This window comes from Phodopus roborovskii, unplaced genomic scaffold (assembly GCF_943737965.1).
Source record: "Phodopus roborovskii unplaced genomic scaffold, PHOROB, whole genome shotgun sequence".
In the NCBI taxonomy this organism is placed as follows: domain Eukaryota; kingdom Metazoa; phylum Chordata; class Mammalia; order Rodentia; family Cricetidae; genus Phodopus; species Phodopus roborovskii.
In genome coordinates, this window is record NW_026127066.1 from 65,501 (window position 1) to 79,004 (window position 13,504).

Here is a 13,504-nt window from a genome sequence, read left to right on the forward strand (position 1 = left end):
ACATAAAAGAGGGAGCCAATATTGGTTTGAAGATAAAATTGAACACAAAGAAAGGTCTAGAGAACTACAAGTCTGCTCCCAACTAACAATTTGAGCTTCCGTGGAAAGGCTATCATAAATGCCCTACCCGGAGAGTGAGATCAACAACTAACTTCTCCATGGACCCCTCAACTAATGCCTGTTGGAAACAGGATCAAACACCCATATATAAACACTGAGTCGAACTAGAACCCAGACGCAGATGGAGAGGACAAGACCAGGCTGCAGAAAGACATACAGACAGCTTACCTGAAGAAGGAGGAGCTAACAGGCCACCTGACTGATTGCTGGGAAGCCAGCATGGGACTGACTCAGGCCCCCCTGAATATGTGTCTCAGCCAGAAGGACTGAGCAGTTTAAGAGACCTCAGACAGTGGAGCCAGGATGTATCCCTGGTGCACAAAAGGACTTTGCCAACACATCCCCCATGGAGGGATAACTGCCTTAATCTAGAGACAGGAGAGAAGCCCTAGTCCCTACTTCACATGATCTGTCAGAGCTACATGACCCCAACTGGATGGCATTCCCCTACATATAGAATTGGGGTGGGGGGATGGGAGGGGAGGGTGTTTAGAGTGCATGTGAGAGGGCAGAGTGGGTAAAAGGAAGGGAGGCAGTGAGGGAGGTTGGGAGGGATGGAGGGAGGGAGAGGAAACTGGGATCGACATGTAAAATAATAAATTAAATTAAAAAAAATGCTTTGACTCCAAAATTTAAGTTCAAGGACAAGTTACTGGGGAAAAGGATTTCTATTTTTGTTTCCACAGAAAATGAAAAGATGTGGATTCCTTCCAGACTAATGTGGTTTGATCAAGCCAGACCGCCTGAAACAGAGTACCAGGTGATCCTACATTCAAAACAGCTGGACAAAGCAGCCTTACAGACTAGAGCCAGGATTTCTGAATCTTCTTCGAATCCCCCATGGCAGCGCCCCTTACCAGCAGGAAGTACTTTGGAAAGAACAACACCCTAATTCCCAAATATTGTCTATAAATGTTTGTTTTCATTTAAATGGACTATGTTATATAAAATAAATTTAAAAGATTAAAAGAAAAGTTATAATAAAAAAAATTAGTCCATGTCTGCCCTCATTAGACCTGAGTACATAAGGGTCTCCAGACAAAATTGTGGTTACTTTTCTTTGATTAGGTGTCGGCTTCCTTAAAAACGTGCTTTCACTTGATATTTACCACGTTTATTTTTGCATCATGTGTTGGATTACAGTGCATTTATGGCTGTAGTTCACCATGCCCATATACCTCTCTAAGATCATCACAATAGGGAGAATGCTATTCTCAGCAGCACTTCCTTTCTCTGCCTAATCTTATTTGAATTTTATCTTTAGGTTCACATAGCAGACCTCATATAGAGGGTAACTTAACACAGAGCACCTACAAACTCTGCATGTCTATGCATAAGTTTCCCTCCTTCTTCCAATGTGCTCTGGTATTTGAATTGGTGCATTATGAATGTTTATCTATCCTCAAAAACTGCCACATATGCAAATAAGATGTATTCCCTCCTTTGGTTTTGTCCTCCCATCCCCATTGCCTCAGCTATATAAGCTAGTCAATCCCATTGCTTCAGGAAATGAGCTGTCTCTCTGCAGCTGAGTACTGGAAGTTCTCTCCACCATGGTCATAGCTATCCCAATCATGCTTGCTGCTTCTGCTGCCTTTGCCCTCAAGTACCTGTGACCAAGGATGCAAGAGGTAAAAGGAGACACAAAACATGCTTTTCATCAATATTTTGCCAGCTATTGGCAAATATCTGTTGTTGGAAATATCTGACTACATAATCATGGCCTTCAAAGCTCAACATGTGAAAACATTCAAGGAAAGGAGCACTTTAGACAGATAGAGGATGAAGTAATTTAGACAGACTCAGAGAATCAAGTTGATGCTTTACTTAGAATGAGTTGATAACTACAGGACTTTTGTGTGTGAATAGGAAATTTCTTCAAAACTTTCTGACAAATGCTGCAAATGAGGTTGTCCTCACTTTAGGCCTCATGATCAGCCAATATGTAAGCATGCTGCTCCTTCACCAGAATCTGTAGTTTCAGTGAGCTTATCTCAGAGAGAAAGAAGATCACACCAAAGAGTGACATGATGGCTGTCAGAACCCCTGCTGGGAACACAGCAGTATAGTGCTTTTCTGTCAAGGCTTCTTTTTTGACTGGAAAGTCAGGTGGGAAGTTGAGAGTAGTTTGGCCATAATGATCTGCAAAGTGGTTCCAGCTCACTGAAACTAATGTGAAGAGGCTGCTAACACAAAGAGTGAAGGCAGAGACCTTGTAGCAATATATCTGCAGTTCCACAAATGGGTCTCTCATGCAGCTGATCTTAATAGCGATTGCACCAAAAATCAGGACTACGAGCTTCATCAAAATGGCCCACATTATCAGGGTTTGTGCCCACTGAAATTCAGGTGAAATGGTCCAGGTGGAATTGATAGGGGTATGCACCAGCATCTTAACTACTGTGCCTGAGACATTAAACTCTTGAGGGTAATAAGCTTCCCACAGGCCAAAAAACACAAAGACATCATCGTGGAATTCCCACAGGCGCCAGCATTGGCTGTTTGCGATGACTATTTCAAATACCAGTGCTGATATGCTGCTAAGGAGTTCGCTCATCTTGTAGATGCACTCCATTTTGACGGTAAATCTGAAGATGAGATTGAAAAAAGCTATTGTCAAATCAGTAACTCAAGGAAAATGGCAAATCAAAATAAGTAATGATTTACAGAGCATTCAACTCTCATACCTTGTCCTTGCTATCACAGAGTTGTGTTTAAGTAGTCTATACACAAATTAAGTTCACCATACTACAGACAAGAATAGAAGAAGCCCTGAACTCCATGAATAAAGCAGAAGTGCTCTGTATAAGAGGTTTTGCTTACCAATTTCACTGTATTTGTCAAAATGTGAAAAGTATTTCTTAATTAAGAAAGTTTTCCTTATTTGGCACATCCCTATTTCTTAAATAAGTAATCAAATTAAAACTGAGTAAGACCTCTGACTATTTCCATTTGTACACCTGGTGGACTTTGCTGCTAATTCAGTATTTATGACTTCTTTCAACCAAGAATGAAGATTTCACACAAATAACATGACTTGTATTCATTTTGTTCACCCTACATATTTTAAGATTGACATGATACGGCTTCAGAGATGGCTTAACAGTTAAGAACAGTGGCTGCTCTCTCAGAGGTCCTGTGTTCAATTCCCAACACACCTATGGCAGCTCACAACTGTCTCTAACTGTTGTCCTATGAGATCCAATGCCCTCTTCTGGTGTGTGCATGCAGACAAAGCTTCATATAAAAATCAATCAAAAATATCTTTTAAAAGGTCTATTGAGATAGATGGTGGCAGCAAATGCCTTTGGTCCCAGTATTAAGGTGGCAGAGGCAGACATATCTATATAAACATGAGTATAGCCTGGTCCAAATTGTGTTCCAGGATAGCCAGGATTACACAGAGATGTCCTCTCTTGAAAAGCAAAAAAGAAAAATGTTCTATGTCATTCTGTTTGTTTTTTTCTTTTTCTTTGTGATAGGCAGTTTGCTTATAATATAATGCAGCATGTTCGTGGAAAGACAATTCATATTATTTGAATTAATGTGTTAATAAAGTTGACTTAGATATGCATTAACACAATTTATGCTTTCTGAGTAATACTGAGTCGTATCTTTTAAAAACAATTGTGTTTCCTTTAAGAACATTTGCTAGTGAATATAGATTATATGTGGATATAGTGGGTCTTGAAATATGAAGTCTTCATTTAGAGAAAAATGCAAGTTTTGGGAAGACAAATGCGCCAATGGATGAAGCCACTTGCCCTTCTTTCTGCCTGAAAACCTGAGCTATATGCCTAGACCCACATGTTGGATGAAAAGGACCACATTGCAGGATAACTTCTGACATCTATTGCATCCTGTGGCATATATACACACACAAAAATAAAATTTAAAATGTGACATAATTTTAAACGCAGTTTTAATGAGAATTTTCAGGTTGAGAATAATTATTCATTATCTCTTTGTATTTAGCCTTCCTTCACTCTGAGGCAAAGTGAATATAGAAACTGCACTCAAACTGTCCTCTCATCAAAAGATGCCTTTTAATCATACCTGCTGAGAACCACAAAAGTCATAAATTTTACAAGATTTCAAGTAAATCCTTATCTAGCTCTGTCTTAAGTATTAACCCATTTCTATGTATTTCCACGTGGTCTTACCGAGAGCAGAGGAATGGTGGTTCTGTTCTCTCCAGGCTCTCCATCCTGACTCCTCCTTACTACTTCCTCTTTCCTTCTTGTCTCCTAGTCCCTCCTATCTTCCTTTCCTTTTGGCCAACAGTGCTTTATTCATTAGTCAGTATGAGAAACATATACAGAATAACATCTCCCATCATTTTCTCTTTTTTGTCTAAATAAAAAGAAGGGTTTTAACCTTAACTTAGCAAAATATATCACATAACAGTTATCAAATTTAGTCCATTAACATTTAGCAAGATTTGAAGAAAATATTCCATCATCTATTTTATCTTTGTGTGTCTAAAGTCTAAGTAACTTATCTTTAAGTTTAACTAAGGACAACTATAACCATAACTATTTGTCTTCAACTCCTTCAAACACCTCAGGATTAGGGTTAGGGTTAGGGTTAGGGTTAGGGTTAGGGTTAGGGTTAGGGTTAGGGTTAGGGTTAGGGTTAGGGTTATATATCCAATATATAAACTCTAGAAATCACAGAGACATCTTGACCTTGCCATGTCAGGGTAAGACAGCCATTCTACCTCCCTGCTGTTGTTGTGGTCTGTCAAGTTCTCTTGGCCTTAGCCAAAACTGGGTGTACCAACGTTGCTGTGAGACCTTGGGTGACTGTCCAGGTGGCTTGCTGTTTCTGTCCTTGCTGCACCTTGTGGAAGTTGACCATCCGCACTTCCTGTCTACTCTAGTATTGTTATTTTCCTTCTCAGGTCTTGATGAGGTTGAAGATTAAACTATCACCACTATTATTCTCTCTTCCTAGTTAGATATATTAGGTACTAGACTTATGTTTTCCAGCTTAGGACAACTCTATTGTAAACTCCATTATGCCTTCATTCTAGGACTAGATATGTAGGTCATTTTGTTCTCGATTTTCCTTTTCTTAGAGCACACTTGTTATTCACTGTTTTGTATATACTATTGTATTAAGCCTAAATCTTTTCTTTAGACTAATATGGGAATTGTAGTGAGATAGTCCTTCTGTGGCACTGACCACGCCCATTTGGGGGTGAAGCCATGGGTGGAAGTGACCTGTGGAAGGAGGTCGTAGAGAGAGGGCCAGGAAAAGCTCTCTTGCTGGCGTGACTCGGACAGGAGAGCATTGTGTGGAATTTCCTGGTGTTCGTCTGTCTAGGTTGTAAGTTATTTCTCCCTAAATAAACATCTATTTGGCCTATTTGTTTATCCTGATCCTTATATTGCGGTTAAATACTCCTTTGTCTATGTTAAGGAATTATCCCTCCATTGGGGATGTGCTCCCAAAGTCCTTTTGTGAACCAGAAATACATCCTGGTTCCACTGCCTGAGGTCTCTTCAACTGCTCAGACCTTCTAGCTGAGACCCATGTTCAGGGGGTCTGAGTTAGTCCCATGCTGGATTGCAAGCTCTCAGTCTGGGGGCCTATTACATTAGCTCCTCCTTGTTCAGGTCAGCTGTTTCTATGTGTTTGTGCAGTCTGGTCTTGTTCTCCCTCTCTGCATCTAAATTCCAGTTCAGCTCACTGTTTAGTTGTGGGTGTTTCCTTCTGTTTCCATCAGCTACTAGATGAGGGTTCCATGATGGTAGATAAGGTAGTCGTTGATCTCCTCATCGGGGAAGGGCATTACTGGTAGCCTTTCCATTGTTGCTCAAAAAGTTAGTTGGCATCAATCTTGTAGGTTTCAGGACATTTCTCTAGAGTCAGTTTTCTCTTCAAACATACACTGGCCCCCTCTTTTATGCTCTCTCTCTCTCTCTCTCTCTCTCTCTCTTTCTCCCTTTTTTCTCTCATCAATTTCACCCTGATGCAATCTTCCTAGTCCCATGTGCTTTCCTCTCCTCCCCTTCTCGTTCTCCTAGTTCCCTTTGCACTCATGCCCCCCCCCAACCACTCCCTATGTTCTCTGGAGATCTTTCCCTTTCCCCTTCTGTGACGCACCTTATATAAATATGAATCTCTTAGAATCCTCCTTGTATCATAGTTTCTCTGGTGGTGTGAATGATAGGATGGTGATCCTTTGCTCTGTGTCTGAAAACCTTTACAAGTGAGTACATACCATGTTCCTGTTTTTTCTTTTCTTTCTTTCTTTTTTTTTTTTCTTTTTTGTGACAGGGATACCTCATTCAGGATGGTTTCTTCAAGTTCCATCCACTTGCCTGTGAATTTTAAGATTCCATTGTTTCACCCTACAGACTACAGCTAGGATATCTGAATCTTCTTCGAAACCCCCAAGACAGCGCCCCTTACCAGCAGGAAGTAGTTTGGAAAGAACGACGCCCAAATTCCCAAATATTGTGTATAAATGTTTGTTTTCATTTAATTGGACTTTGTTATATAAAATTAAATAAAATAATTATATAAAAAAATAAATAAAAGATTCCAATGTTTCCTCCCCCACCCCCTGCAATGTAGTATTACACTGGGTAGATGTGCCAAATCTTCTTTGTCCATTATTCAGTTGATGATTACTTCCAGTTTCTTTCTATTACAAATTATGCTCCTATGAACAAGTTGAGCATGTGTCATTGTTGCATGGACGTGGATAAGTTGGGTATATGCCTAAGAGGGGGATTGCCAGGTCCTGTGGTAGACTGATTCCATTTTCCTGAGGAACAGCCATACTGGTCTCCAAAATGGCTGTACAAGTTTGCACTACCACCAGCAGCGGAGGAGTGTTCCCCTTTCTCCATATCCTATCCACAATACGATGTTATTGGTGTTTCTCATTTTAGCCACTCTGGCAGGAGTAAGATGGTATCTCAAAGTATATTTTGAAGATCAGCCCTCTGTCAGATGTTGGATTGGTGAATACCTTTTCTCTGTCTGTGGGCTGCCATTTGGTCTTGTCAATTGTGTCCTTTGCCTTATAGAAACATCTAAGTTTGAGGAGGTCCCATTTATTAATTGTTGATCTCAGTGTTTGTGCTACTGGAGTTATGTTCAGGAAGCAGTCTCCTGTACCGATTTTTAGAAGGGTACCTTCCAATTTCTTTTCTACGAGGTTCATTGTAGCTGGATTTATGCTGAGGTCTTTAATCCACCTGTTCTTGAGTTTTATGCGTGGCAATAGACATTGGTCTGTCTGCAGTCTTCTACACACCATCATCTAGTTGTGCCAGCACCTTTCGTTGAAGACGACTTCTTCCTCTTATTGTATAGTTTTGGCTCTTTTTGTAAAAATCAGGTGTCCGTGTGTGTGTGTGTGTGTGTGTGTGTGTGTGTGTGTGTGTGTGTGTTGTGTTAATATCATGATTTTTGATTATACTCCATTGGTCTACATGACAATTTTTGTGCCAATGCTAGGCTGTTTTCAGGACAATAGCTCTGTAGTAGAGAATAAAGTTGGGGATGGTGATGCTTTCTGAAGTTTTTTATTGTACATGGTTGTTTTGGCTTTTGTTTTCCATAAAAATTTGATTATTATCCTTTCCAGGTCAGGGAAGAATTGTGGTAGGATGTTAATGGGGATTGCAGTGCTTTTGGCAATATTGCCATTTTTACTAGGTTGATACTACCTATCGAAGAGCATGGAAGATCTCTCAATTTTCTGGAATATTCTTTAATTTCTTTCTTTAAAGACACACAGTCCTTATTATATAGGTGTTTCACTTGTTTGGTAATCTTTTCCCCAAGATACTTTATGTTGTTTGTGGATATTTTAAACGGTGATGTTTCTCTGATTTCTTTCCCAGGACCTTTGTCATCTGAGTAAAGCAGGGCTACTGATTTTATTGAATTTATCTTCTATCCTGCTAGCTTGCTGACGGAATTCTCCTGTGATGAATAAGAAATGAGCGTCTCCATATCTTTTGATTGATTTTGGATTGAAGACTAGTTTGTTTGATATTGGGATAGCCATACCTGCTTGCTTCTTGAATCCATTTGAATGGAATATCTTTTCCCAGCCTTATACCCTAAGGTAATATCTGTATTTGAAGCTTAGATGTGTTTCTTGTATGCAACAGAAGGATGGATTCTACCTTCATATATATTCTGTTATCCTGTCTTTTTTTGTCAGAGACTTAAGTCCATTAATATTAAGGGAAAGTAAGGATCATTGAGTGTTCATGCTTGTGTGTTTTATATTTGTTGTTGGTGGTGGTTTATGAATATATTTGCCCTGTTCTATTCTTGAGTTCTGGTGAAGTGGGATTATTTATTGCCTATGTCTTTGTGAACCTACTTAACTTCCTTGGATTGGAGTTTTCATTCCAGTACTTTCTGTGGGGCTGGATTTGTAGATATGTATTTTGAAAATCTAGCTTTCTCATTAAATATCTTGTTTTCTCAGTCTATATTGATTGAGAGTTCTGCTGGGTATAGTAGCCTGAGCTGGCATCCGTGGACTCTTTGTATTTATACAACATCTACCCAGGACCTTGTGGTCTTGAGTGTTTCCATGGAGAATTCAGGTGTAATTTTGGTAGGTCTACCTTTATATGTTACCTTTCCTTTTCCTTCACTGCTCTTAATATTCTTTCTTTGTTCTATATGTTAGGTGTTTTTATTTTTATTTGTCAAGGGGTCTTTCTTTAGTCCAGTCTATTTGTTGTTTGGTATGCTTCTTGTACTTTCATGAGCATGTCTTCCTTCATACTGGGTAAGTTTTCCTCAATGATTTTGTTGAATATGTTCTCTAAACCTTTGACCTGGGCTTCTTTGCCTTACTCTATGCCGATTATTCTTAAGTTTGGCCTTTTCACGGTGTCCCACATTTCCTGGATGTTTCGTGTTAAGAATTTGTTGGATTTAAGATTTTCTTTGGTCGATGAATGTATTTCCTCTAGTTTATCTTCAACACCTGAGATTTCCTATTCCATCTCTTGTATTCTGTTGGTTATGCTTGTGTCTGTAGTTCTTGATTGTTTGCCCAGCTTTTCTATTTCCAGCATTCCTTCAGTTTGTTCACATAGTGTTTCCTTTAGTGTCTGTATTTCAGTTTTCAAGTCTTGAACTGTGTCCTTCGCCCGTTTAACTGTTTTTTCCTTAGCTTTCCCTAATTTCTTTAATAAATTTGTTCATTTCTGCCAATTTTTTGTTTGTTTTTTCTTCCATTTCTTGCAGGGAATAGTTTTACACTGTCTTTGATGATCTATCATTTGTATGAAGATATTTTTAAGTCATTCTCTTCTTCTTCTTCATCTGCTTTGGGGTGGTCAGGTATAGTTGGTGTAGGGTCCCTAGATACAGGTGGAGTCATGTTTTTCTTATTATTGTTAGGTGTTTCCTTGTATTGCTATCTTTCCATTGCTTCTTCTAGTAGGTGCAGATGGGGGTCTCTCTCTAAGTTACTTCTCCGGTGGGCTTAGGTGTGTCATAAGTTCAATGTCTGTAGCATTGGGTGATCCAAGATCTCTAGTAGGTTTCCCTTCAGGCATGGACCTGCTTATAGGGGTCCAAGATCTGGCTCCCCTAGAGACCAGGTGATGGGGGTCAAAGATCCAGCAGCCAGGGACTCTGGATGATCTTGCAGGGATAAGCAGATCTCTGGGAGGGGCCCAGAACTCCAGCAGAAGAGTGGCTGTGTGCGTCAGAGATCAGGCATGAGGGGATTCAGGGTGGTCCTGCATGGATAGGCAGGTCTCCTGTGCTCAGTGCAGCTCCAGGAAGTTCCCCAAAGGTGGCAGGATTGTTGGATTCCCCCTCTGTCCCAGTGCTCAACCAGAGCGGTGGAACAGTAGGCAGGCAGGGTAGGGCACATGGTGGAGGAAGTGCAGTCTCTTGTGGGGGGTGGGGGGTTGGTTTGAATCAGAAAACCAGGAGCACTCTTGTTGGGACAAGACACGGGGGGGGGGGAGCAAGATTCAGGGCCACTCTAGGAAATTCCTAGGGAAAGGTATTGAGGGGGATTCAACCCTAACTAGTCCTAGACTCACCTCTAGCTGAGGCCAAGCTATGAGGGTCAAAGACCTGGCAGGAAGGGACTCAGGATGTTCCAATGCAGATAGAAGAATCTGGCCCAAGCTGTGACTCTCAAACTGAGGCCTCTCTAGCAGTGGCCCTGCGATGGGGGCAAGGATCTGGCAGGCAGTGACTCAAAATGGTCCTGAAGGGATACATGGGAGGGGCTCGGAACTCCATCAGAGTACCGGTGGTGGAATTCAGGGGGTACAATGAGATAAGCATGTCTAGAATGCTCAGAGCAGCACGAGGAAGTTCCCCAAAGGTGGCGGGATTTTTGGATCTCCTCTCTATCCCGGTGCTCTCCAGAGTGAGTGGTGGGATAGTGGGCAGGGTATGACACAAGGTGGTGGAGGGCAGGATCTTTGTGTGGTGGGGGTTGTGTATCAGAGCATCAAAAGTGCTCTTGCTGGGGACAGGACACAGGGTGCCATGCCAAGTTCCTAGAACTACAAAAAGAATAGTAGATAGAACACAGCTACTGATGTTTAAGCTAGAGCTGAAGGTAAAAGGATATTTGAACCAGGTGATTTATATTTTCTGTGGTGTAGTTAGCCACAAAAAGACTAATGGAAAAAACAAATACAAGAACTTTTAAGTGGGTGGTAATTTTTTAAATTACACAATGTTGGGTTTACTATTATGAAAATGTTCATCTTGCCAAAAAAAAATCTATGAATTCAATACAATCACCATCAAATTTTCAACAAATTTTTAACAAAAATTGAAAAAAATGAGCTTTAAATGGAAATAGAAAAGATTAGTATAGCATAAGCTATATCCTAATAATAAAAGAAATGCTGAAGGAATAACCATCCCAACTGTGAACATGTACATAGAGCTTTATAATAAAAAAGCATGGAATTGGTGTGAAAATCAGCATATTGATCAAGGAATTCAAACTGAAAACTCAGACAAAAGACCAAAGAACTATAGGTACCTGAATAGTCACAATGAGCCAAAAAATATACACTAGATGAAAGACAACATCTTCAATCAAAACAGTGTCCTCACAGTGGAGCTGCATGTAGAAGAGTGCACAGAAATCTATGTTTATCACCTTGCACATAGCTCAATGGAAATGGAGAAAACATCTCAACATAAGACAAGTTACAATGAATCTAATGAGAGGGAAAGTTGGGAATAAAGTTGATATTGTGGGAACAAGAAAGGAATCTATATATACAGAGAAGAGTTAGCACAGGCACTAAGACTAGCAAGTAATTAATGGGACCTCATGAAATAGAGATTATTCTGTATAACACAGAACACCATAATTAGGTAAAGTGGCAGCCTACTGAATGGGAAATGATCTTTACCAATAATACATCTGATAGAGGGTTAGTTCCTGAAATAAAGAACAAGAACAAGCCATACTAGTTAGCCATAGACGCCAGGCAATGGTTGTACACACCTTTAATCCCAGCACTCTGGAGACAGGAACAAACAGATTTCTGTTAGTTCTAGGACACCCTGGGCTACATGAAATTGATGCAGACTTGAAGAGAAACAGAGCTCACACAAAGGTGTTCCTAGCACATGGGATCACATATCTTTTAACTCCAACTGTAGGAATGCAGAAACAGGAGTGGTATGGCCAGGCAGAGAAAGGAAATTAAACCAGGAGAAAACAAGAGCTCAGTGCAGACTGTGCAGCGGTGTCGTCTGAGGCAGTCAATATAAAGTAGTCTTAAGAAGCAGTGCCCTGATGATACAGTCAGAGGATGCTTTCTGTGGACAAGATCACCCTTGATAGTCTGAGGATTCAGTAGATGTAAGAGGTTTCACTTGTGTCTGGCTCCTACTTCTCTGAACATTCAGCTTTCCCCCAACCTAATTTCTGAGTCTTTGTTTTTTATTTTCTCTGATTAGAGTTCATGTGAAAGAATTGGCTCCAAAAACCCAGTTCATATACCGGGGGTAACTCCTGGCCCCACTGTCATGGACCCCTTCATGCAGTGGGACTAACTCCTGGTCCCACTGCCATGGAACCCACAAGCAGACCAAGCCACACAACTGTCATTAACTTGCAGAGGGCCTAGTTTGTTACCAAGCAGGCTTCTCCAGTGTCAATCCAGTGTCTGTGAACTCCCACTAGCTCAAGTTAGATGACTCTGTGGGTATCCCATCATGAATTGGAACCTCATAATCATATAATCTCTCTTCCTCTCTTCAACTGAATTCCAGGAATTCAGCCCGACACTTGGCTGTGGGTCTCTGAATCTGCTTCCATCACTTACTGGATGAAGGTTCTCATGTGACAATTAGGGTAATCAAGAATCTGGTTACAGGAGAAAGAAATTCAGACACCCTCTTCACAATTGCTAGGAACATTAGTGGGTGTCATCCTTGTGGATTCCTGGGAAGTTGCTTAGCACAAGATTTGACCCTAACCCTATATTGGCCCCCTCTATCAACATATCTCTTTCCCCGATCACCTTCTCTTCCTTCCTCCAACTTGACCATCCATTGGGTGATCCATGTGTATTCCTTTTAAGGTTCTTGTTACATAGTTTCTCTGTGACTGTGGAATGTAGCCTGGTTATCCTTTGCTTTACCTGTTATAACATACTGTTATTGCCTCTCTGGGTATTTGTTACATCACTCAGGTTGATTTTTTCTAGTGCCATCCATTTGGCTAAAAATTCATGATGTCATTGTGTTTAACAGATGAGTAACATTCTATTGTGTAAAGGTACCACATTTTTGGATCTCCGTGAGCATTGGGCCAGAGTGTTGGTCCAACAACCCGTCCAACTCCACAGAAATTCCTGGATCTGCTCTGAGCACACTGAACACACCTAACCACACAAGACCATAATGAGGCAGCACCCACTGGATCTGTAGAACCCATTGATGGGCCACTGCCAGAGGATCACTCTGAGGCCACACATGCCCAATCTTTGTACCCCATCACTGCACCTCTGCTGGTGGAGAGAGCCCCACGAGAACTTCGATCATCAAGAGCTACACACATTGAACTCCTGCTCACCTGCACCCACCGGAGTAGTAGGGTAGAGAGAGAGAGAGATTCCACCTGTACCCACTGGAAGAAGCAATGGGAAGAAGGCAATACAAGAAAACACCCAACAACAGAAAGACAAGTATGACAACACCAGAATCTAGGGACTCATTACCGAGACTGAGCACACTGAAGCAGATGAAGCAGAAGAGAATTACTTAAAAATAACTTCATAAAAATTATAGAGGCCCTCAAAGACAATATAAGTAAATACCTTAAAGAAATGAAAGAAAAATACAGAAAAAAATGGAAGAAATAGAGGACAAGGCCAAGTAAAACATGCAAGAA

The 13,504-nt window shown here is 40.8% G+C and overlaps 1 protein-coding gene across 1 annotated transcript in view; it reads right to left on the bottom strand.

The window, feature by feature from the left end:
* Positions 1 to 2,041: 2,041 nt before the first annotated feature.
* LOC127214792 (uncharacterized) overlaps positions 2,042 to 13,504 on the bottom strand; it is a 65,543-nt gene continuing 54,080 nt past the window's right edge. The window contains exon 2 of the mRNA XM_051175050.1: positions 2,042 to 2,730. Coding sequence (XP_051031007.1) covers positions 2,042 to 2,730 — 689 coding nt within the window. The remainder of the gene's footprint in view (positions 2,731 to 13,504) is intronic.